General features: G+C 39.1%; 2 protein-coding genes across 3 annotated transcripts in view; both read right to left on the bottom strand.

The window, feature by feature from the left end:
- Positions 1-19236, bottom strand: part of LOC129412662 (von Willebrand factor A domain-containing protein 5A-like) — a 26691-nt gene extending 7455 nt beyond the window's left edge. Inside the window, exons 1-18 of one of the 2 annotated variants that reach the window (XM_055166959.1) lie at positions 19221-19236; positions 18936-19014; positions 17482-17684; positions 17120-17342; positions 15634-15800; positions 15217-15331; positions 14741-14916; positions 14570-14658; positions 14332-14476; positions 13836-13918; positions 13654-13768; positions 13045-13203; positions 12868-12971; positions 12032-12252; positions 11739-11810; positions 11535-11591; positions 10523-10594; positions 10340-10375 (exon numbers count right to left, since the gene is read on the bottom strand). In XM_055166959.1, coding sequence (XP_055022934.1) covers positions 10340-10375; positions 10523-10594; positions 11535-11591; positions 11739-11810; positions 12032-12252; positions 12868-12971; positions 13045-13203; positions 13654-13768; positions 13836-13918; positions 14332-14476; positions 14570-14658; positions 14741-14916; positions 15217-15331; positions 15634-15800; positions 17120-17342; positions 17482-17684; positions 18936-18975 — 2077 coding nt within the window. In that variant the 5' untranslated portion in view covers positions 18976-19014; positions 19221-19236. Of the gene's footprint in view, positions 1-10339; positions 10376-10522; positions 10595-11534; positions 11592-11738; positions 11811-12031; positions 12253-12867; positions 12972-13044; positions 13204-13653; positions 13769-13835; positions 13919-14331; positions 14477-14569; positions 14659-14740; positions 14917-15216; positions 15332-15633; positions 15801-17119; positions 17343-17481; positions 17685-18935; positions 19033-19220 lie in introns of those variants that run through there. The other variant, XM_055166960.1, reaches the window with a different exon arrangement.
- On the bottom strand, positions 7493-9380 carry LOC129412664 (von Willebrand factor A domain-containing protein 5A-like). The gene is made up of 3 exons (XM_055166966.1): positions 8928-9380; positions 8257-8380; positions 7493-7805 (listed from the first exon to the last, which is right to left on the bottom strand). Exons 1-3 carry the CDS (start codon positions 9129-9131, stop codon positions 7726-7728), a joined length of 408 nt encoding a protein of 135 aa, XP_055022941.1. The 5' UTR covers positions 9132-9380; the 3' UTR covers positions 7493-7725.
- Positions 19237-20830: the final 1594 nt, after the last annotated feature.

Here is a 20830-nt window from a genome sequence, read left to right as displayed (position 1 = left end):
ATCTTGTAGCTCTACAGTGCATCACGCAGTAAGAGGTCTGAATCAGATGTATGAACTGTTTCCCTCTTGCCTTAAAATACCTTTAAAGTTCTTGTTATTAGGTTCTTTTTTCAGACCAAGACTTTGTTTTCATATAGACACTATAAAGGAATATAAACCAGGAGGGGGCTTTTTTACTCTCACACACCTGGGATACTGTCCTGAGGAAGACGGACTGCAGATGGCGCTGTCATCCTGCCTCCACTGGCAGGAAGACAGTGACAAAAACCTGTATAAATCAGGTCAGGTATGAAAACAAACTCTTGGTCTTAAAAAACAACCTAATAACATAAATTATCGAAAGACCAAATTAACCTCATTGGACTATAATTTTTTTTTTTACAATAAGATTATTAATAATCTAAAATGAATTTTGATATTGTTAATTTTTCAGTGTTGTCATCTTTCCCATCAGTTTGTAAATCCTAAATTGACTTTGTTTTTGGAACCAGCCTCAGAGCAGTCTGACCTGCAGGTTGGTATCGAGGGTTGAGGACAGCAGGAAGACAAAATCTCAGAGCTTCATCGGCCTGCACATCCAGCTCAGTGACATACTCCAGCCTGATGGAGGCGCTCTCTCCAGGGGACAGACTGCCAACACTCATAGAGAATATATCTGGACTCTGGTCGCTCTCCTCCAATAGAAAGGCCTGTTGACCGGAGCTCAGTGCATCATCATACTCCTCACGAGCCTGGAACAGGTAGTGTTGAAAATGTTAAAGTGCATGAACATTAGTCACATGAGGAAACCAATAGAAAACCCACGTATGGCTCCTACAGAACTGTTTGCCTGTTGTGTTGCACATGCACCTCCATTTCTTCTGCACGTACCTGTTTCTTCTCTTTCACCTCAGCCACGATAAGAGTCTCTCCAACTTTAGCACTGAAATGGCAGACGGCTGCTTCACTGGGCATGGGAAAAACAAACACCGCCTCGATGGGTTTCTCCTCTTTGTTTTTGTAGAGCAGCGTTGACACCACTGTAGCAACATGGTCCTTCACATCCACCTGAACATCCACACTCTGCAGAGGCACTGACACAAAACAACACACCTGACATTTGGACATTTCTTTGTGCTATTGGGGAAGTTTTAGTTATTTTTCTTTTCTATGATAACATTTTAGCAGTTCAGGGTTGAACTATTGTACTCTATATCAAAAGAGATAAGATTTTATCTGCCTGAACCAATCAGAACACAGAATAAATTAAAATGGATCACAGTTAACTGCTTTGAAACATTGACGCTCCATCCTTGCTCTGTTACAGAAGAGTTTTTGGTCTCAAAAGGATATTTCAGGCCAAATTTCAGATACATTTTTAAGTATTTTGAGTCATTATGAATGACTTAAAATAATAATATAAAATGAAAGGAAAGTTGAAGTCTTAATCTTACTTTTGATACTTTTTGTGCAAGTATAATGCTGTTAGCTCTTAGACTGCTTACTAACTAAAGAAAACTAAGTCTAAGAAGCCTAGAAACAAAAAACAAGCAAATTAATATCCAATAACCATTATTGATGATTGAATAGTAAAAGTTGAATTCTCAACTATTATTTGGATCATATTTACCTATTTGTAAACTTAAGTTTATGGTCATGTACAAACATATGTAAATGCAAATGTTTCATATTTGACTTTTAAATGTGTAGAGTATTCTCTAAAACTCTTGTTTGATTTAAATAAGTTGCCCCCTGAAACGTGAGTTGTTGTTTTTGACATGTTTTCTAGAGAGAACTGTAAACCATAGAATTGTGGAGTTTGTGTGCATGGACCATGCCCCTCGACCCCATGTTATGTTAAACACTGGACTGATTCCTGGTCTTTTTGGGCCTCACTCAATAAATGGAGAGGACATGTTTGTCCCTCTTCTCCAAAGATTCATGGTCACCACTTTATTACTACAACTTGGACCGCTAAAGAACCTACAATTCTGAATGAATCATGCATTTTCAAAGTTAAAAATATTAAAAGAGATTTAGAAGAGACCACTTCCCAGAACACCCACACAAATGTTCAAATTAAATTTTCTCAATTTACTGTCTCCTGATGGTGCCCTTTATTCTCATGTATCAGGTAAGTGTATCTCCTCTTTTGTTTCTGCTGTACAAGAAATCAAGACTTGAAACCTACACAAAACACATATGGAACCTTCTAATTCTAAGGGGATGAACTGAACAATCCTTTCACTAATCAGACAGTAGACTGATATTCCTCCCCCAAATGACGCAGTAGTAGTATTTAGTAGTAGTATATTTCAAGTGCATCAATACATTACGTGAGCCATACCTGCTTGTTTCTCGGGTGTAATCAATCCACACCTCTCCATTTTCGTTTTATTTCACTTCGTGTTAAAGAAAAAAAAAAAACTGTAAGACAAATATAAATATATATGTGAATGGAGGTTTGCAGTAATCCGCGTAGCAGTTAAAATCCAGTTTAACTTTCAATGCAGATTTGAACGAACGGAATAAGATTAAATAAGATACAAAAGGTTTTTTTAAATGTAGTAAAGAGATATTATTAAAGATATATTAGTATTAAAACGCGCAGAGCAATAATGTCACCGTCCTACCTCTGATAGAAGAACACGTTCTGTCGTGGTTTTAATCAATACTTCAGTGCGGATGTGAGACGCACAGACGCGCTGTTGGTTTACCGCAAACTTCAACTAAACCGGAAGAGATTTTATTAATTATGAAAATGCGTTTTACACCGGTGATTACAGTCAGTGTAGTTGTTCCTGGTTTGGTTCTGATTTAATTTCCTATCTGCCTGATTTGCTCTTGGGGGCAGACACACTCTAACAGGGGTTCCCAAACTTTTCAAAACGTGTTGAATCAGGTTCAGTATAGTTTATTTAGAAAGACTGGGCTTTTTATTTTAAAAGACTGGGCATTTGGGCTTTTTGGCCGACTGTAAAGCCACAGTAATAAACATTTTAGCCAAAGAATACTAGAATAAATTAGTTTTTATTATAATTATTATTTTGGTTGTGAAAAAAAAAAACATGCTTTTTTATTGTGAAATTGGCCTCATCCCCAGATTCTCAAGAGAGTACAAAATGTACTCCTTGAATTATCATGAAGGTGTGGCATGTTACTCCTTCTACACAGTAGCCATCTTATATAATAATATTTTAAAATATGTGGCCCTGTGAGAAAAAGACAAGACAAGGCAAGTTTATTTGTATAGCACAATTCGTACACAGAGTAATTCAAAGTGCTTTACAGAATAAGAAATACATTAAAATCATAATAAAAACAAATCAAAACATAAATAATCATAAAGACTAAAATTAAAAAAGTGAACCTGAAACGCTGACTCCCCTTGTTTAGTCGTGACTCTGGGCACCAGCAGGAGGCCGGTCCCTGAGCTCCTCAGAGTGCGAGATGGTTCATATGACACTAACATGTCACAGATGGACTTTGGTGCTCGGCCATGGAGAGACACTTGTACACAAGAAGAGCTGCTTTAAAGTCTATTCTCTGTGCCACAGGAAGCCAGTGCAGAGACCTGAGCACAGGACTTATGTGCTCGTACTTCCTAGTTCGAGTAAGGACCCGAGCTGCAGCGTTCTGGATGTACTGCAGCGTCTCACAGCTCGTTTGGAGAGACCAGTGAGCAGACCATTACAGTAGTCTAACCTACTGGAGACAAACGCATGGATAAGTCTCTCCATGTCTGCTTTAGACAGTAAACCTTTGATTTTTTTAACTGGTAAAAGGCCGCAGATGTTATTGAGCTGATGTCGCTATTAAAGTTCAAATCTGAGTCCATTATTACCCCGAGATTTCTTGCCTGATTTGAAGGTTTTAGAGAGAGAGACTGGAGGTGACTGCTGACACTGTCCCTTTGTTTCTGTGGACCAAACACTATGACTTCAGTCTTGTCAGAGTTTAGCTGGAGAAAGTTGTTTTGCATCCACACACTGATCTGTTGGATGCAGTGACAAAGTGAGTCCACTGGTCCATAGTCTCCTGCTGCCAGTGAGACGTAGATCTGAGTGTCATCTGCATAATTGTGGTAGGACACGTTATTGCTGCTTATTAACTGGCCGAATGGCAGCATGTAGAGATTGAACAACAGGGGGCTCAGGATTGACCCCTGAGGCACCCCACAGGTCAGGGCTATGCGATCTGAGACAGTTTCCAATTTCAACAAAATACTTCCTGTCTTCTAGATAGGACTTGAACCAGTTTAGTACAGTACCAGAGATGCCCACCCAGTCCTCTAGTCTCTGTAAGAGGATCCCATGATCGACAGTGTCAAAAGCAGCACTGAGATCTAACAGGATCAGGATTGAGACCTGCATCAATGTTCAGGCGGATGTCATTTGTCACCTTGATAAGAGCAGTCTCAGTGCTGTGGTGGGCTCTTAAAACCTGATTGGAAAACATCAAAGGAGTTGTTAATTTGGAGAAAGTTCGTAAGCTGTTGGTAAACAGCTTTTTCAAGGACTTTGCCAAAAAATGGCAGATTTGAGATGGGTCGGACATTGTTCAGTACTGTGGCATCAAGGCTGCTCTTCTTTAGGAGAGGCTTAATGACCGCAGTTTTCAATGTGTTTGGGAATGTTCCAGACTGAAGTGATATGTTAACTATGTGAGCGAGTGGTGAAAGTAAACTGCTGAGGACGGACTTTAGAAATCTAGTGGGTAACATGTCAAGGTAGCAAGTAGATGAACTCAGACTGGTAACGATCTCTAAAACTGTTTTGTCAGTTACAAGTGCAAAGTGATTCAGCTCGAAGTGTCTATGTGGCTGCATGCTTGTTATTTGTGTTGTGGAAGTCACTATCACTCAGGCACAAAGCAAAGATCAGTGCAACACCAGCTTTAGCAGATATAGGGAATGCTCTGGTCGAGGTTGTTTTTTGTGGTCTCTACTTTCCGTAAAGGAAAAAGAAAACATTGACAAAAACTAGATCAAGTGAACACAGGCATGTTAAGAGAAAAGGTTTGTTCTCACCCTGCAAAAGTCCCTAATTCAGTGGAATAGTGGTGGTGGTTCTGCTGGGTCTTAATGTTTAGCCCATGTATTTAATTTATTTGTTTCATCTGAAGTTAAATATGCCCTTAACAATGCTAAATGTTTTCAGTTCATTTCTTTTCTGGAAGAACAAAGTTTGTCAAATTAATGAATCACTTCAAGTTAAATAAATGGCTTCAAGTGTTAGAAGACTTCATTGCAAGTGTAAAGAAGACGACATTCCCAAAAGAAAAGTTTGCATACAGCTTGTTCAAACATATAGTTGAATTTCAGCTTTTAGTTGTTGCTTAGCCACTAATGCCAGTAAAATGTGAGTGCCTGAGTGCTGAGGGGGCTGTTAATGTTTCTAATTGTTTTTAGGCAGGACTTTTTAGGGTGTGTGAGCAAAAGTGAGAGTGATGGAGAACAGGGGGCTGGGGTGCACTGGCCTCTAAGGTATGTGTCTCTGTTGTGATGAATCAATTCAATAGGCATTAAGTGAGGAATTGGGGTAAAGCATGAGGCTGGGTTGTCCCATGGCAAACTCATGTGGGACTGGAAAAAAGTTACTGTTTAACCCCGAAATCCCCCGAGATTAAACGGATAACACTTTGTAGGATTATCCTGATTTACCTAAACATCAAACAGAGGTATTTTATTTCTCCACTTGATATTTGAGTTAATTTAAGATGAAATTATGCACAAAACTGGTTCAAACTGGTCTTTTCTTATGAGAGTTTGAAGTGGTGAGTGGGAGGTGCCAAATTAACATTAGGGGAAGTTGAATGAACACTGAGAGAAGTGGAATAAACACTAGGGGATATAGAATTAACTTCAACAATATCAACTTAAAATTCTTGTGTCTAACAGAAAAAGCCTAGTGACACAATTTGACAAATACTGTAACACCCTTTGAACTTGTGAGCATAGACTTTCTTCATCTCAATGAATATATATTAATGATAGTTGATCACTTCACACCCTTTGCACAAGCTGATGCTATTGCCCAGAGGTTGGGACTTGCAAGTCGTGACTTGGGCTTGAGTCAGACTTGAGTCTTGACTTCATACAATGGACTAAGACTTGGGACTCTACTCGGACTTGAAGGTCAGTGACTTGGGACTTGACTTGGACTTGAGCCCTGTGACTTGAGAAGACCTGATACTTTTCCTAAAAATATGTTTTTAGAAAATGCTTTTCTCTTTACAGTTGATGCATGTGGTGCTTATTTTTACAGGAACAAACTGGAACATGTCCCTCCCACTTCTCTGTTTGGTACTTTGGATGGAACTGAAGTACTGTGATGTGGTATCATCAAATATACTAAAGTAATATACAGTACAATGCAGTAAAACAGAGGGAACTACATAAAACATGATCCTTCCATTTCAGACACATGAAAAAATAACTGTTATTTAGCACTGTTACATCTGAATTCTTTCTATTCTGACTGTAATGATTCACACTAAGATTTTGACAAGACATTTAAAAAGAAAAAATTTACATTTCTACAACTCTTATATAAAAACTCATATATAACAATTACCTGAAGTACAATTTAGTTTAAAATTCATATTAATGGCATAAATCTAAGCTACTTTGGTTTAAAGATTTGAAATGACTCAAAGCTCAAAGCAGACGACTTGGACTTAACTTAGATTTATGGGCCCGAGACTCGAGACTCGAGTGACTTGCTTGTCTTTGACTTGGGACTTGACTTGGACTTGAGGTCAAAGATTTGAAACTTACTTGAGACTTGCAAAACAAGGACTTGGTCCCACCTCTGCTACTACCTCAAGCAGAGAAACTGCTGCTAACCACATATTCAGTGGTTATGCCCTGAAATTTGACTTTCCTTGTTGTATTCACCATGACCAAGGCAATGAATTTATTCACACACAGGCACAAATATCAGACAGACATCAGGGTTGTCACAGTCACAAATTTTAGGTTATTCTAGATGTGACTTCTTCTGCACCAGAAGATGTTTGTATCTCTAGTTGCAGAGATGGCTCGAACCACTGAAGGTTTTCATTGCTGATCTGAATTATCGCCATGGCAACCAACACCTGGTAGAACATCTGCACACAGCAGCTGTAGTGGGTCCTCTGATGATTGGGCTTGTCCAGTAGAGGTCACTAAAAGCTTGTCTTGGTCTTTCTCCTGGAGGCCGGGTCTCCTCTTCTGGCAGGGTGGAGTTGCCTTGAAGAAATAGACATCCCTCTTCTTTTGGAGGCCCTTCAGTCTAACCTCCTCTAGAAAAAGATCCTGCGTCTCTAGAGCTGTCTTGACCTTTAGTGGCCTGTAACATTTTATCTGTGGCATTCTTTTCCACCTTTTGTTTGTCTTTGCCATCCCACCTTGGATTTTTGACATTTTACATGACTTCCCATAGACTTCACCCTAATACTGTTTTTAACTGAAGTTTTGATGGGAACATATAGGCCTACTATTTTGGAAGACCTGATTGAAAAATTAGACACCATTTTAAAGACATTTATTAATTCATTTATTGGAGTGTATACACAAGTAACTTGTGCAAAGAAAAATAACCCTATCACAACAGGAATGGCTTACACTTGAATCAAACTAACATGTTAGGAACGATGTAATGACACATTGTACTGTATGTAAGCCACATTTGCAGAACACCTCCATTTTGCATGTTCCTTTAAATAAGCTGTTTAATTGAAAAAAAAAAAAAAAAAAAAAAAGATCTAGAGTCCCAGTGCATCTTTCTGAACAGTGCACCCCAGCAGAGCATTGGCAGCTTCCACACACTCAGTCAGGCCTTGAGCTAGAGAAAAACAGACCCAAAAAATCAATGATAAACATTTAGTTCATAAAATCATTTCTTATTTATGTACAGTAAGATTGCACAATTTTAGGAAAAAAATCTAACTGTACTACCATCGCAATTAGAGTGGCTTTTTGCTTGGTTTTCTGATCAGGATTCAGTACAGAATGTTTTGAACCATATGATAGATTTATTTTTTTTTTATTTAATTTGGGCCAAATCACAAGGAGAGAGAATCAAGAAAATTCTTCACATTTGGCACTTTTAATTTTCTCAATTTAAGATATTGAATATTTTCTTAGAATTTTTAATTGCTAAAAAGCTTTTAAAAATTGCTCAAAAGTGTGTCTCACCAAATCCTACATTATTGATCAGTGACTGTTTAAGTCACACTGGTCAAAATATAGAGACACGTGGTTATTAATTGTAACTGAATTTAAGGAGAAGTTACCGTTCTGTGAGCGCAGCCACATCACAGCCTTCATGACCAACAGCTCCCACTCGTCCTTAGCATCAGCTTTCAGACCATGAAGCCAGACCAGAGCCAAAATGGTGGCCCACACTTCTTTCTTTGCCTAAATAACCGACACAAAGCAAAAAGAGGAATCTTTTTTCTGTAGAAAACTGTTCAGTTGAGTGGAAAAGAGCACCAGCCAGTACAAGTTATATTATATTTTGGTGCTATTTTATAATAACTACATCTTAATTGGCCAAAAAAAACACACAATGTCTTATATAATGAACAAATAGTTGATTAAGAATGATTCAGGCTTAGTAAATACTTCATTAAGAGGGTAGAAAATAGGGTCAGGGTAAGAATTAAGTAGTGACCAAGCCAGAATCATTCTTAATCATTCTTCTTTGTTTATTGTGAATTAAGTCTCCTTTTAGCTCCTTTAAGTGAAATATTTATTATATATGGTATAAAATTACACTTTTCATTAATAATTATTTTATGATAAAATAAATGTGTGAAAAAATATTTTGCAGTGTAAAAAAGTGTGAAGTGTAAAAAATTAATTAATGACTTCATGTAGTTTTTAAAATAGTCCTGATTAATCACAATTCTTTAGCTCTCACAGTTATATTGATTAACCTAATAATCTTGACCTCCATACTCACCATTGCAGGCAGTTTGCTCTCCAGGTCTTGGCTGGTCTTGCTCAGGGCTTGGGCCAGAGCTGGTTCTAACTCCCAGCAGCCTGAAGCCTTCTGCAGGGACACCACCTGCAGCAGAGGGTCCCGCTGCACTTTGGGTGAGGGAGGCACGTCAAACCCTTGATCATCTTGACCCAACACGTCACAAAAATCCATTTCTTCACACATATTTAAAGCCACTAGAAAACACAAAAGAGCACAATTTAGATACTTCTGCTGCGTTCACATCTGCACACAAACCACATGAGACTAAACCAAACCCAGAAACAAATTTGGACTTATAGAGACTGTAGTCCTGTAGTCGCTTAATCAATTGACTTTGATTTTTTTTAGCTGACTAAAGTTTTTATTGGTTGATCATTATTTTATTCATATTTCAAGTATTTATGAGACAACAGCAGAATGGAGAAGAGGTTTAGTTGAAAATTTGGAAGTGAATCATGGTCATGAGTTTAATCTGCATTGTCATATAAATACAGTTTCCTGGTATTTTTCTATTCAAGTAGTTGTTTTTCTGTGGAGTCCCGTGTACATAAGCAGGACGTCTTTTGTCGACTACTGCACTCAGGGGGGACAAAGAGGTTTGTTGTCCCAGGCCCCAGGGTCTTAGGAGTCCAGAATTTTACCCTCTTCCTATTCATTTATATTAAAGAGGAGCATGTGAGGTGTCTTGCCCCAGGGCCCCAGATTTCTGTCGACGGGCCTGACTGTATTACTTGGACTAGACCAGGACCAAACCAACCAGGGGTGTAGCATGAAATTCTGTGTGATTCTCTGTATTGGGCAATTATGATTTCAAAATTCCAGAAATCAAAACACTTTCATCTCCAAGGTTTCACACAATGTATCTTGCACATACTTCGTGGAGCTGCAGAACCAATAGATCCCAGCACTGGAAGTGCTAAAAAAGTAACAAAAAACAGAGATAATTATAAGAACAAAAAGCCTTCACCCCTCGTTGCGTCTGTGGGGTACATGCCCCCATGAAGATCTTGCCTCTCTTCTCCACCTACATCACCCCTCCCCCAATGTCAGTGTAAATATGATCCCATCTTTCAGCTCAGGTTTATTAAAATAATTTTTTGACCACTGTTTTCTCATATAATCTCCTGAAACACACTAGACTGATGTGGCTTTGTCAGACTGTTACTCTTCAGAAATAACACTTGTTACAAAAAGATAAACAAAGTAAAATGTTAAGAAGGCGCTAGGGAGACATTTTCTTAAATAGCGGCTTGATTTGCACATCATTATGTTATAAAAAACTTAAAGTCACAAAATCACTTAACATCAAAAGATCCAGGAGATCAACTATATGGGGAAGAAACAACAGAATATTTCCTTATAAAAACCTTTGTTCATATTCATATACTTACAATTTCGGAGAGAGCGTTGGGTCCCTTCATCGGCACCTGACACAAATGTTGAAACAAAACATTAGCCAAATTGCTAACTTGAACTGACTGCACCTGTACTGTTGAACATGTTTCAGTGGACAGCCCATATACATGTACTGCTTACATTACATGACTTCATTGTCAGTATTTGTTTGTACTTACAAGCCTTCATTGGCATCATATCAGGACAAGACATCCGGGCGATTGTCTTGGGTGCACTATAAGCCATCATCCCTGTGGGGGAGATTAATACAGGATTATGTACAGGTCAACAGAAACTAAAATAAATACATTTTCAAGATTGTAATCATTGCAAATCAGAGTTGATGTTTGTCTATCTTTATTTCTGCTCAAGTAGCTGTTTTTCTGTGGACTCCTGTGTACATCAGCAGGATGTCTTTTGTTGGCTCCTGCACTCAGGGGAGTCAAGGGGGGGACAAAGAGGTCTGTTGTTCTGGGGCCCAGGGTCTTAGGGGTCCAGAATTTTACCCTCTTCCTATTCATTTATATTAAAGGGGAGCATGTGAGGTGTCTTGCTCCAGGGCCCCAGATTTCTGTCGACAGGCCTGACTGTATTACTTGGACTAGACCAGGACCAAACCAACCAGGGGTGTAGCATGAAATTCTGTGTGATTCTCTGCATTGGGCAATTATGATTTCAAAATTCCAGAAATCAAAACACTTTCATCTCCAAGGTTTCACACAATGTATCTTGCACATACTTCGTGGAGCTGCAGAAACCAATAGATCCCACCACTGGAAGCGCTAAAGAAGTAACAAAAAACAGAGATAATTATAAGAACAAAAAGCCTTCACCCCTCGTTGCGTCTGTGGGGTACATGCCCCCATGAAGATCTTGCCTCTCTTCTCCACCTACATCACCCCTCCCCCAATGTCAGTGTAAATATGATCTCATCTTTCAGCTCAGGTTTATTAAACACATTTTTTGACCACTGTTTTCTCCTATAATCTCCTGAAACACACTAAACTGATGTGCCTTTGACAGACAGGTGCCCTTCAGAAATAACATTTTCTTAGATAGAGGCTTGATTTGCATATCATTAAACTAAGTTCCAAAATCACTTAACATCAAAAGATCCAGGAGCTTCACTACCTGGGGAAGAACAACTGAATATTACCTTATAAAAACCTTTGTTCATATTCAGATACTTACTCCTCCTTGTGCGACCAAATTGTGGGAGTCTGCCTTCTCTTTCTCTTTTTTGAGCACCTGACACACATGTTGAATCAAAACATTAGCCAAATTGCTAATTTGAACTGACTGCACCTGTACTGTTGAACATGTTTCAGTGGACAGCCCATATACATGTACTGCTTACATTACATGACTTCATTGTCAGTATTTGTTTGTACTTACAAGCCTTCATTGGCATCATATCAGGACAAGACATCCGGGCGATTGTCTTGGGTGCACTATAAGCCATCATCCCTGTGGGGGAGATTGATAGAGGATTATGTACAGGTCAACAGAAACTAAAATAAATACTTTTTCGAGATTATAATCATTGCAAATCAGAGTTCATGTTTGTCTATCTTTACAGTTACAGTTTTGAGTATTGAGTATCGCCGGGTTACATGCACTGGCATCATGTTCATGTTAATATATTTTTTTTTTCAGTGAGGAAAATGCTGCTTAGTTTTGGGACTTGCTTGGTAAAGGGACATCTCTTCTCAGCAGAGGGCCTTGAATGGCTTCTCCGCTGGTTTTGTTCACGGCGATGAAGGCAGTGAAGGAGCTGCTGACTCCTGATTGGACGCTCAGATCAATGATTTTCTTCTTCACAGTGTCGTCTTTCTGTCCTCTAGCGCCCTCTTGCTCCTGCTCCAGAGATCGAATGAGAGAGCGTGCTGCCAGCCTGTGCACTGTGAGTCTGCACATAAACAGGAAACAGAAAACTACATTAAACAGACAAGTGCTGAGGTTAATGGTGAACTTATTTATCCTCCATAGAGGAAGTTCATTCTCTACATTTGACCAGTGCTTCAGTGCTGCTGTGGCACCCTGTTAGGAGTAGTGGGCAGCTGCCGTACAGAGGTCAGGGACCCATCTCCAGATCTTGGTTTGGTCAGGACCACCTAGCTGGAGGATTTTGTCTAATGTGCATGTTTTGGGTTGAGTTGTTTACAGGATTTATTATTATTATTGGGTAGTTCATGAAATTCATGTGAGTGTAATTACATTTTTTTTTTTTTTTATTCATTTCTCATATCCTAATTTGAGATACAATTCTTCACTGTGACAGCAGATGTTTGTCAGACATTCTCTGTTGGCGTTGATACACAAATGTTATTAAAATAATAGTAGTGTTTTGATTAAATGAAACTACACAATGTACAGAGTGGTTTTAAAAGCTGTTTAACAATGGGCTTTGCTGTGGTTGAACATATAACAATCTCTCTTGTGTTATATGTTATATAGTCCATCTCCAGCACTGCCAACTGTTCATGTTGAATTACCTTTAGACACACAGTGTGTTCACACTCACCCTGTGTCCTCCGCTGGTTTGAGGCTGAAGTTGAGCTTGTTCTCAGTGGGACGTCCTGCCAGGCTGTACTTGACAGTCACACAGCCCTCTGCTCCCTCTTTGCTCTAAAATACACCACAGCTTTTGGCCATTGCTCTAAACAGAAATGTACTGCCCCCTACAGCCCACAGTGAGCACCTGTCCAGTGAGTTGGGCGTACAGCAGTGACCGTTGTCCCTGGAAAATGGATGTGAGAGGTGGGGACAGCACAGAGGCAGACACCCCTTTGGGCAGGTCCCATTTCACAGAGATGTCCACCACTGCTGGCTGCATGGCGAAGCGCAAAGACTGGATCACCTGGAGAGAACACAGGGATTATAGAAGTTATCTGATCCATTTTAGGGTAGTAAATAATAATAACGCATTAATCATATTTAATCGTACACAGAACTTTTCCAAACACTAATAGTCCCTTTACAATTGTGTATTTTTCATTCACTCCCAGTGCTCATTGGTGATAAGCTTTTCTACAGCCACAGCTGCCCTGGGGCAGCCTGATGGAACTGTGGTAACCAATCTGCACCTACGGCCCCCGATCACCAACACTCACACCACACATATACATAGGAAATATGGATGAAGTGTCTTGCAAAAAGACACATCAACAGTGTGCACTAGTCAGAGCTGGCATCAAAATAATGCAACACAACAATAATAAATAACAATACTAAAAATCTGTCACAGTCACTGGTGGTGAACATCTTGAGTAAGCAGCAATCTCTATGAATCACAATTGTGATGTGTTACTTTGGGTTGCATCCTGTCATTTCCAGTGATGAACTGGGCGTGTCCTCCTCCTTCTTTGGCCAAACCCTTGATAAGAGCAGAACTGGCTCCTTCTCCAATCCCAAAAGAAAAACACCTGAGACATAAAGAGGTTTGATTCACACAATAAACAGGACACAAGTTCAGTCAATGCTGTATTTTACCTGTGAGAGCCTGCATTAGACTTGACCAGGTTGATGACTTCTTTGGTGTTTCCTACTTCTCCATCATCAGTGAAGACAAACAGCTACAGAGCACAGTTCAGACAGTTGAACATTTCATGCAGCAGTGACAGAGAAGACAGTAAATATCCCAGAAATAAGTCAAGTACAGGAACTTTAAACTTTGTATTATGTGTTGAAAGAAATAAAGGGCTTGTTCACACTGGTACAAAAAAGAAATTGGGACTAAATAGCAGTAAACCTCAAATTAATACTTGACTAGACCAGGACTAAACCACAATGTACATCAGGACTAAACTGGTCTCAAACCAGGACCATCAAATGTAAATATATATCTGAAATAAGTCAAATCTGCCCTCTACCTCTGCATTCATGCACACCACACATCCAAATTGGGAATAAACCCAGCCTTAAACCTGGACTAGACCTGAACCACTGCAGGCTAATCTGAACAGACACACAGATCATCTAAATGTACCTGTCTGGGCTGGTTGGGGATGCAGCCCTGACTGTAAATGCGTTTTAGAGGAGCCAGAATCTCAGTTCCTCCCAGGTTAGCCTCCATCTTTTCCACCTTTTTCAGAGCCTCCTCCATTGTCTTTTGTTTGTACTTCACACTCCCCCTGCGAAAGAAGACACAGTCAAAGCATCTTTAGATGTGTGTCTCAGTGATTTAGGCAGGGATTGCAATACTGTGATTTTCAAAAATCATTTACGAAAAGATTTGTTCAAATGTGGATCCAAAACTGTAGATGTTAAAGTAGCAGCCCATGGGTAAGCTCTTGAGCAGCAGCAGCAGAGTGTCCTGAGAACATAAAACTATAGTGAGAGAAAAGCTGAACTATAACAGTTTGCTCTTGTATACAGCCTATGTACGCACTGCATACCCGTGCACTGGCAATCCGACTCCCTGACTCTCCTCTGTGGCCCATAGAGCAGCCCATACTTCCAGATCGATCCAATAGAAACACAAACTCTCCAGAGGAAGACACAGATGACATAATGTCTTTGGGGAACTCCGGGTACAGACTCAGCATCAGGGCTGGGTCTCCCATCAGAGAGCCTGAAAACCATGGAGAGAACAGTTTTGCAGATTTACACTAAAACACTAAAAATATCACCACAAAAGAAATGAAAACAAAAATCAATCTCATGCTCAAGCAGACAATAATTAAAATTTTAGTTAGAATCACTGTTCTATAATGGATGCATTTATTGAACTTAATCCCTTCACATCAAAGCTTTTTATATATGAAGAAATGAAATGAATGAAGCCAGAAAATAAAACATCTAACAGACTCAACTGCAAACCTTTCTCTTACCCCTAGATGGCAGTAGAATACACAGAGTATCATGTGCTCACCAGGTTTGGCTGAGGCCTGTCCTGCCTCCACCACAGCTGAGGGCTGGTGACTGTCTTTGTAATAAATGAGCAGCTCCACGTCTCGGTCAAACTTGTGTCCTGCTGCCAGTTTCACCTACGAACAAATAAAATGTGCTTAATGCAGTTTATAGTGTAGTATTTCTGTAGTTCTAATGGGGTTTAAATGAAATGGTGTTGTAGAATTATCATATAGGGTTGTAGTTAATTAAATTATAATCTTGATTTCAGTTATAATTACAATTACAAAAATGTTGCAATCAAAAATATAATGAACTTGTGGTCAGAATATACTAATATTTGCTTATTTTATGATTTTCTGAATATTTTGATCACACAGATGAGCTATTGTTGAAGTAGTTATTTCTACAGTGGATGGACAACATCAGCGTTGTTTACCGATGCCTTAGTTTGATCTTGGTTGAGATACTCCACCGGGTCCACGGTGCAGCTGGACTCTATATTGGAGACTGACCGGGGTGACTCGACTCGGGCCGAAAAGGTCAGATCATAGGGCACCAGAGAAGACGGGACTGATGTCACTTTCACACTGCTGCTTTCTGTTCCTGTAAAAACACATGATCTATAATCATTATCCATGCACCAGGGCTGAACCAGTTTGGAAACATGTGTAACTGTATTTCTGGTCTGAAGAAGACTAAGCTACAGGGATTGTAGGTTTGATTACAACTATTACAACAACATGCTTAGATGTGTTTGGCTGGTCTTGTGACTGACTGGCTGACACTGTGAGCAGTTTTTATCTTAAATTTTGGGATTTTGAGGAACTAAGAAGTGGAACATGAGTAGTTCAAAGGACAGACATTAAGGACTATTGGATTGTGTGATGTGAGCCGTTTGTTTTTCCTGTATCTATGGCAAGCCTGAATGGAGCTAGTTATGCTAACCAGCTAGCTCTGAAATGCTACAGACTTTTTACAACAGTACAACAGACTTTCTGTACCAAATATGACAGAAGACATTCCAGAGGGAATGGCCTGTCTTATTTCTGACCAAAACAACAGAGCAGAGTCAGAGTGAGGCGTAGAAGAGTCTTTCCTCTTGTGTCTCCAGAGTTCACCTGACTCCCCTGGACACAGAGGAGGGACACTTTTGTCCTGAGGGCTGATACTCACCTCAAACTGCACAAACACTGGATCTGATGGCTCTACCTGTTGAGCTGCGCTGAGATGCCTGAGATTTATATTATGATTGTGTTCCACTGGTCAATGCGCTTAAATTGCCTCTTGGGAACAAATAAAGTGATACTGACTGATTCCAAACATTAGAATATAATATGTTGGTGTCTGGGGACATTGTATTACTGAAATACTTTGTGTTTGTCATTTGCTCATTGCAACCCTTCAAATTGTGATTCAGATCTTGTAGCTCTACAGTGCATCACGCAGTAAGAGGTCTGAATCAGATGTATGAACTGTTTCCCTCTTGCCTTAAAATACCTTTAAAGTTCTTGTTATTAGGTTCTTTTTTCAGACCAAGACTTTGTTTTCATATAGACACTATAAAGGAATATAAACCAGGAGGGGGCTTTTTTACTCTCACACACCTGGGATACTGTCCTGAGGAAGACGGACTGCAGATGGCGCTGTCATCCTGCCTCCACTGGCAGGAAGACAGTGACAAAAACCTGTATAAATCAGGTCAGGTATGAAAACAAACTCTTGGTCTTAAAAAACAACCTAATAACATAAATTATCGAAAGACCAAATTAACCTCATTGGACTATCAAGTTTTTTACAATAAGATTATTAATAATATAAAATAAACTTTGATATTGTTCATTTTTCAGGGTTGTCATCTTTCCCATTAGTTTGTAAATCCTAAATTGACTTTGTTTTTGGAACCAGCCTCAGAGCAGTCTGACCTGCAGGTTGGTATCGAGGGTTGAGGACAGCAGGAAGACAAAATCTCAGAGCTTCATCGGCCTGCACATCCAGCTCAGTGACATACTCCAGCCTGATGGAGGCGCTCTCTCCAGGGGACAGACTGCCAACACTCATAGAGAATATATCTGGACTCTGGTCGCTCTCCTCCAATAGAAAGGCCTGTTGACCGGAGCTCAGTGCATCATCATACTCCTCACGAGCCTGGAACAGGTAGTGTTGAAAATGTTAAAGTGCATGAACATTAGTCACATGAGGAAACCAATAGAAAACCCACGTATGGCTCCTACAGAACTGTTTGCCTGTTGTGTTGCACATGCACCTCCATTTCTTCTGCACGTACCTGTTTCTTCTCTTTCACCTCAGCCACGATAAGAGTCTCTCCAACTTTAGCACTGAAATGGCAGACGGCTGCTTCACTGGGCATGGGAAAAACAAACACCGCCTCGATGGGTTTCTCCTCTTTGTTTTTGTAGAGCAGCGTTGACACCACTGTAGCAACATGGTCCTTCACATCCACCTGAACATCCACACTCTGCAGAGGCACTGACACAAAACAACACACCTGACATTTGGACATTTCTTTGTGCTATTGGGGAAGTTTTAGTTATTTTTCTTTTCTATGATAACATTTTAGCAGTTGAGGGTTGAACTATTGTACTCTATATCAAAAGAGATAAGATTTTATCTGCCTGAACCAATCAGAACACAGAATAAATTAAAATGGATCACAGTTAACTGCTTTGAAACATTGACGCTCCATCCTTGCTCTGTTACAGAAGAGTTTTTGGTCTCAAAAGGATATTTCAGGCCAAATTTCAGATACAGTTTTAAGTATTTTGAGTCATTATGAATGACTTAAAATAATAATATAAAATGAAAGGAAAGTTGAAGTCTTAATCTTACTTTTGATACTTTTTGTGCAAGTATAATGCTGTTAGCTCTTAGACTGCTTACTAACTAAAGAAAACTAAGTCTAAGAAGCCTAGAAACAAAAAACAAGCAAATTAATATCCAATAACCATTATTGATGATTGAATAGTAAAAGTTGAATTCTCAACTATTATTTGGATCATATTTACCTATTTGTAAACTTAAGTTTATGGTCATGTACAAACATATGTAAATGCAAATGTTTCATATTTGACTTTTAAATGTGTAGAGTATTCTCTAAAACTCTTGTTTGATTTAAATAAGTTGCCCCCTGAAACGTGAGTTGTTGTTTTTGACATGTTTTCTAGAGAGAACTGTAAACCATAGAATTGTGGAGTTTGTGTGCATGGACCATGCCCCTCGACCCCATGTTATGTTAAACACTGGACTGATTCCTGGTCTTTTTGGGCCTCACTCAATAAATGGAGAGGACATGTTTGTCCCTCTTCTCCAAAGATTCATGGTCACCACTTTATTACTACAACTTGGACCGCTAAAGAACCTACAATTCTGAATGAATCATGCATTTTCAAAGTTAAAAATATTAAAAGAGATTTAGAAGAGACCTCTCCCCAGAACACCCACAAATGTTCAAATTAAATTTTCTCAATTTACTGTCTCCTGATGGTGCCCTTTATTCTCATGTATCAGGTAAGTGTATCTCCTCTTTTGTTTCTGCTGTACAAGAAATCAAGACTTGAAACCTACACAAAACACATATGGAACCTTCTAATTCTAAGGGGATGAACTGAACAATCCTTTCACTAATCAGACAGTAGACTGATATTCCTCCCCCAAATGACGCAGTAGTAGTATTTAGTAGTAGTATATTTCAAGTACATCAGTACATTACGTGAGCCATACCTGCTTGTTTCTCGGGTGTAATCAATCCACACCTCTCCATTTTCGTTTTATTTCACTTCGTGTTAAAGAAAAAAAAAAACTGTAAGACAAATATAAATATATATGTGAATGGAGGTTTGCAGTAATCCGCGTAGCAGTTAAAATCCAGTTTAACTTTCAATGCAGATTTGAACGAACGGAATAAGATTAAATAAGATACAAAAGTTTTTTTAAAATGTAGTAAAGAGATATTATTAAAGATATATTAGTATTAAAACGCGCAGAGCAATAATGTCACCGTCCTACCTCTGATAGAAGAACACGTTCTGTCGTGGTTTTAATCAATACTTCAGTGCGGATGTGAGACGCACAGACGCGCTGTTGGTTTACCGCAAACTTCAACTAAACCGGAAGAGATTTTATTAATTATGAAAATGCGTTTTACACCGGTGATTACAGTCAGTGTAGTTGTTCCTGGTTTGGTTCTGATTTAATTTCCTATCTGCCTGATTTGCTCTTGGGGGCAGACACACTCTAACAGGGGTTCCTAAATTTATCAGGCCGGGACCCTCAAAATAACCATGCAGTCAAACTTACAACAAAATGTGTTGAATCAGTTTTAATATTGTTTATTTAAAAAGATTATATTAGAAAGACCGTGCTACTTGAATTATAATTAAGGTGTGGCATGTTACTCCTTCTACACAGTAGTTATCTTATATAATAATATTTTTAAATATGTGGCCCTGTGAAAAAAAAGTCTAGAGCTCAATGGTAGAAACTATCACTCAGGCACCAAGCAAAGATCAGTGCAACACCAGCTTTAGCAGATACGGGGCATGAACTGGTTGAGGTTGTTTTTTGTGGTCTCTACTTTCCGTAAAGGAAAAAAAAACATTGACAAAAACTAGATCAAGTGAACACAGGCATGTTAAGAGAAAAGGTTTGTTCTCACTCTGCAAAAGTCCCTAATTCAGTGGAATAGTGGTGGTGGTTCTGCTGGGTCTTAATGTTTAGCCCATGTATTTAATTTATTTGTTTCATCTGTAAGTTAAATATGCCCTTAACAATGCTAAATGTTTTCAGTTCATTTCTTTTGTGGAAGAACAAAGTTTGTCAAATCAATAAATCACTTCAAGTTAAATAAATGGCTTCAAGTGTTAGAAGACTTCATTGCAAGTGTAAAGAAGACGACATTCCCAAAAGAAAAGTTTGCATACAGCTTGTTCAAACATATAGTTGAATTTCAGCTTTTAGTTGTTGCTTAGCCACTAATGCCAGTAAAATGTGAGTGCCTGAGTGCTGAGGGGGCTGTTAATGTTTCTAATTGTTTTTAGGCAGGACTTTTTAGGGTGTGTGAGCAAAAGTGAGAGTGATGGAGAACAGGGGGCTGGGGTGCACTGGCCTCTAAGGTATGTGTCTCTGTTGTGATGAATCAATTCAATAGGCATTAAGTGAGGAATTGGGGTAAAGCATGAGGCTGGGTTGTCCCATGGCAAACTCATGTGGGACCCCCTTAAGACACATATCCACAAGAGTGAGCACAGTTAACTAGACACCTCTACATGAATGCAACTACAACAAGTGCTTTGGTATACTGGAGATAAGGACTCAAGGACACAAGAAGAGAAACAAGAATATTTGGGCATTTCAGTTCTGCAGTAAAGTACCCAGATGTTTTGGTGTGAAGAAATTTGGACTAAAAACCTGTATGTATGGAGGTATATTAGGTGCATCTATCTAAACAGCAAACTTTTATTTAAAATGTGCTTTACAATCTTGACAGGCATCTCAGATATAAACATGACTATACCTCCCTTCCCAAACTGATAAAAAAAAAAAAAAAAAAAAACTCTGGGAAACATGGCTGCCAATATGGGCTCTTCCTACCCCTCTGACCATAGTATTAGGAAGTA

Source organism: Boleophthalmus pectinirostris, unplaced genomic scaffold (genome assembly GCF_026225935.1).
Source record: "Boleophthalmus pectinirostris isolate CB_2022bp ecotype Guang Dong unplaced genomic scaffold, ASM2622593v1 HiC_scaffold_9, whole genome shotgun sequence".
In the NCBI taxonomy this organism is placed as follows: Eukaryota; Metazoa; Chordata; class Actinopteri; order Gobiiformes; family Gobiidae; genus Boleophthalmus; species Boleophthalmus pectinirostris.
This window is presented reverse-complemented; position numbering and strand designations above follow the sequence as displayed.

What these genes read in the sequence shown, in the direction of transcription:
- LOC129412664 (XM_055166966.1), bottom strand. Translation starts at nt 9,131, where the DNA reads ATGTGTGAAGAAATGGATTTTTGTGACGTGTTGGGTCAAGATGATCAA. An exon ending in AGAGCAAACTGCCTGCAATG is followed by an intron (nt 8,381 to 8,927) that starts GTGAGTATGGAG and finishes TCGGTTATTTAG; the next exon opens with GCAAAGAAAGAAGTGTGGGC. An exon ending in GTGGCTGCGCTCACAGAACG is followed by an intron (nt 7,806 to 8,256) that starts GTAACTTCTCCT and finishes GTTTTTCTCTAG; the next exon opens with CTCAAGGCCTGACTGAGTGT.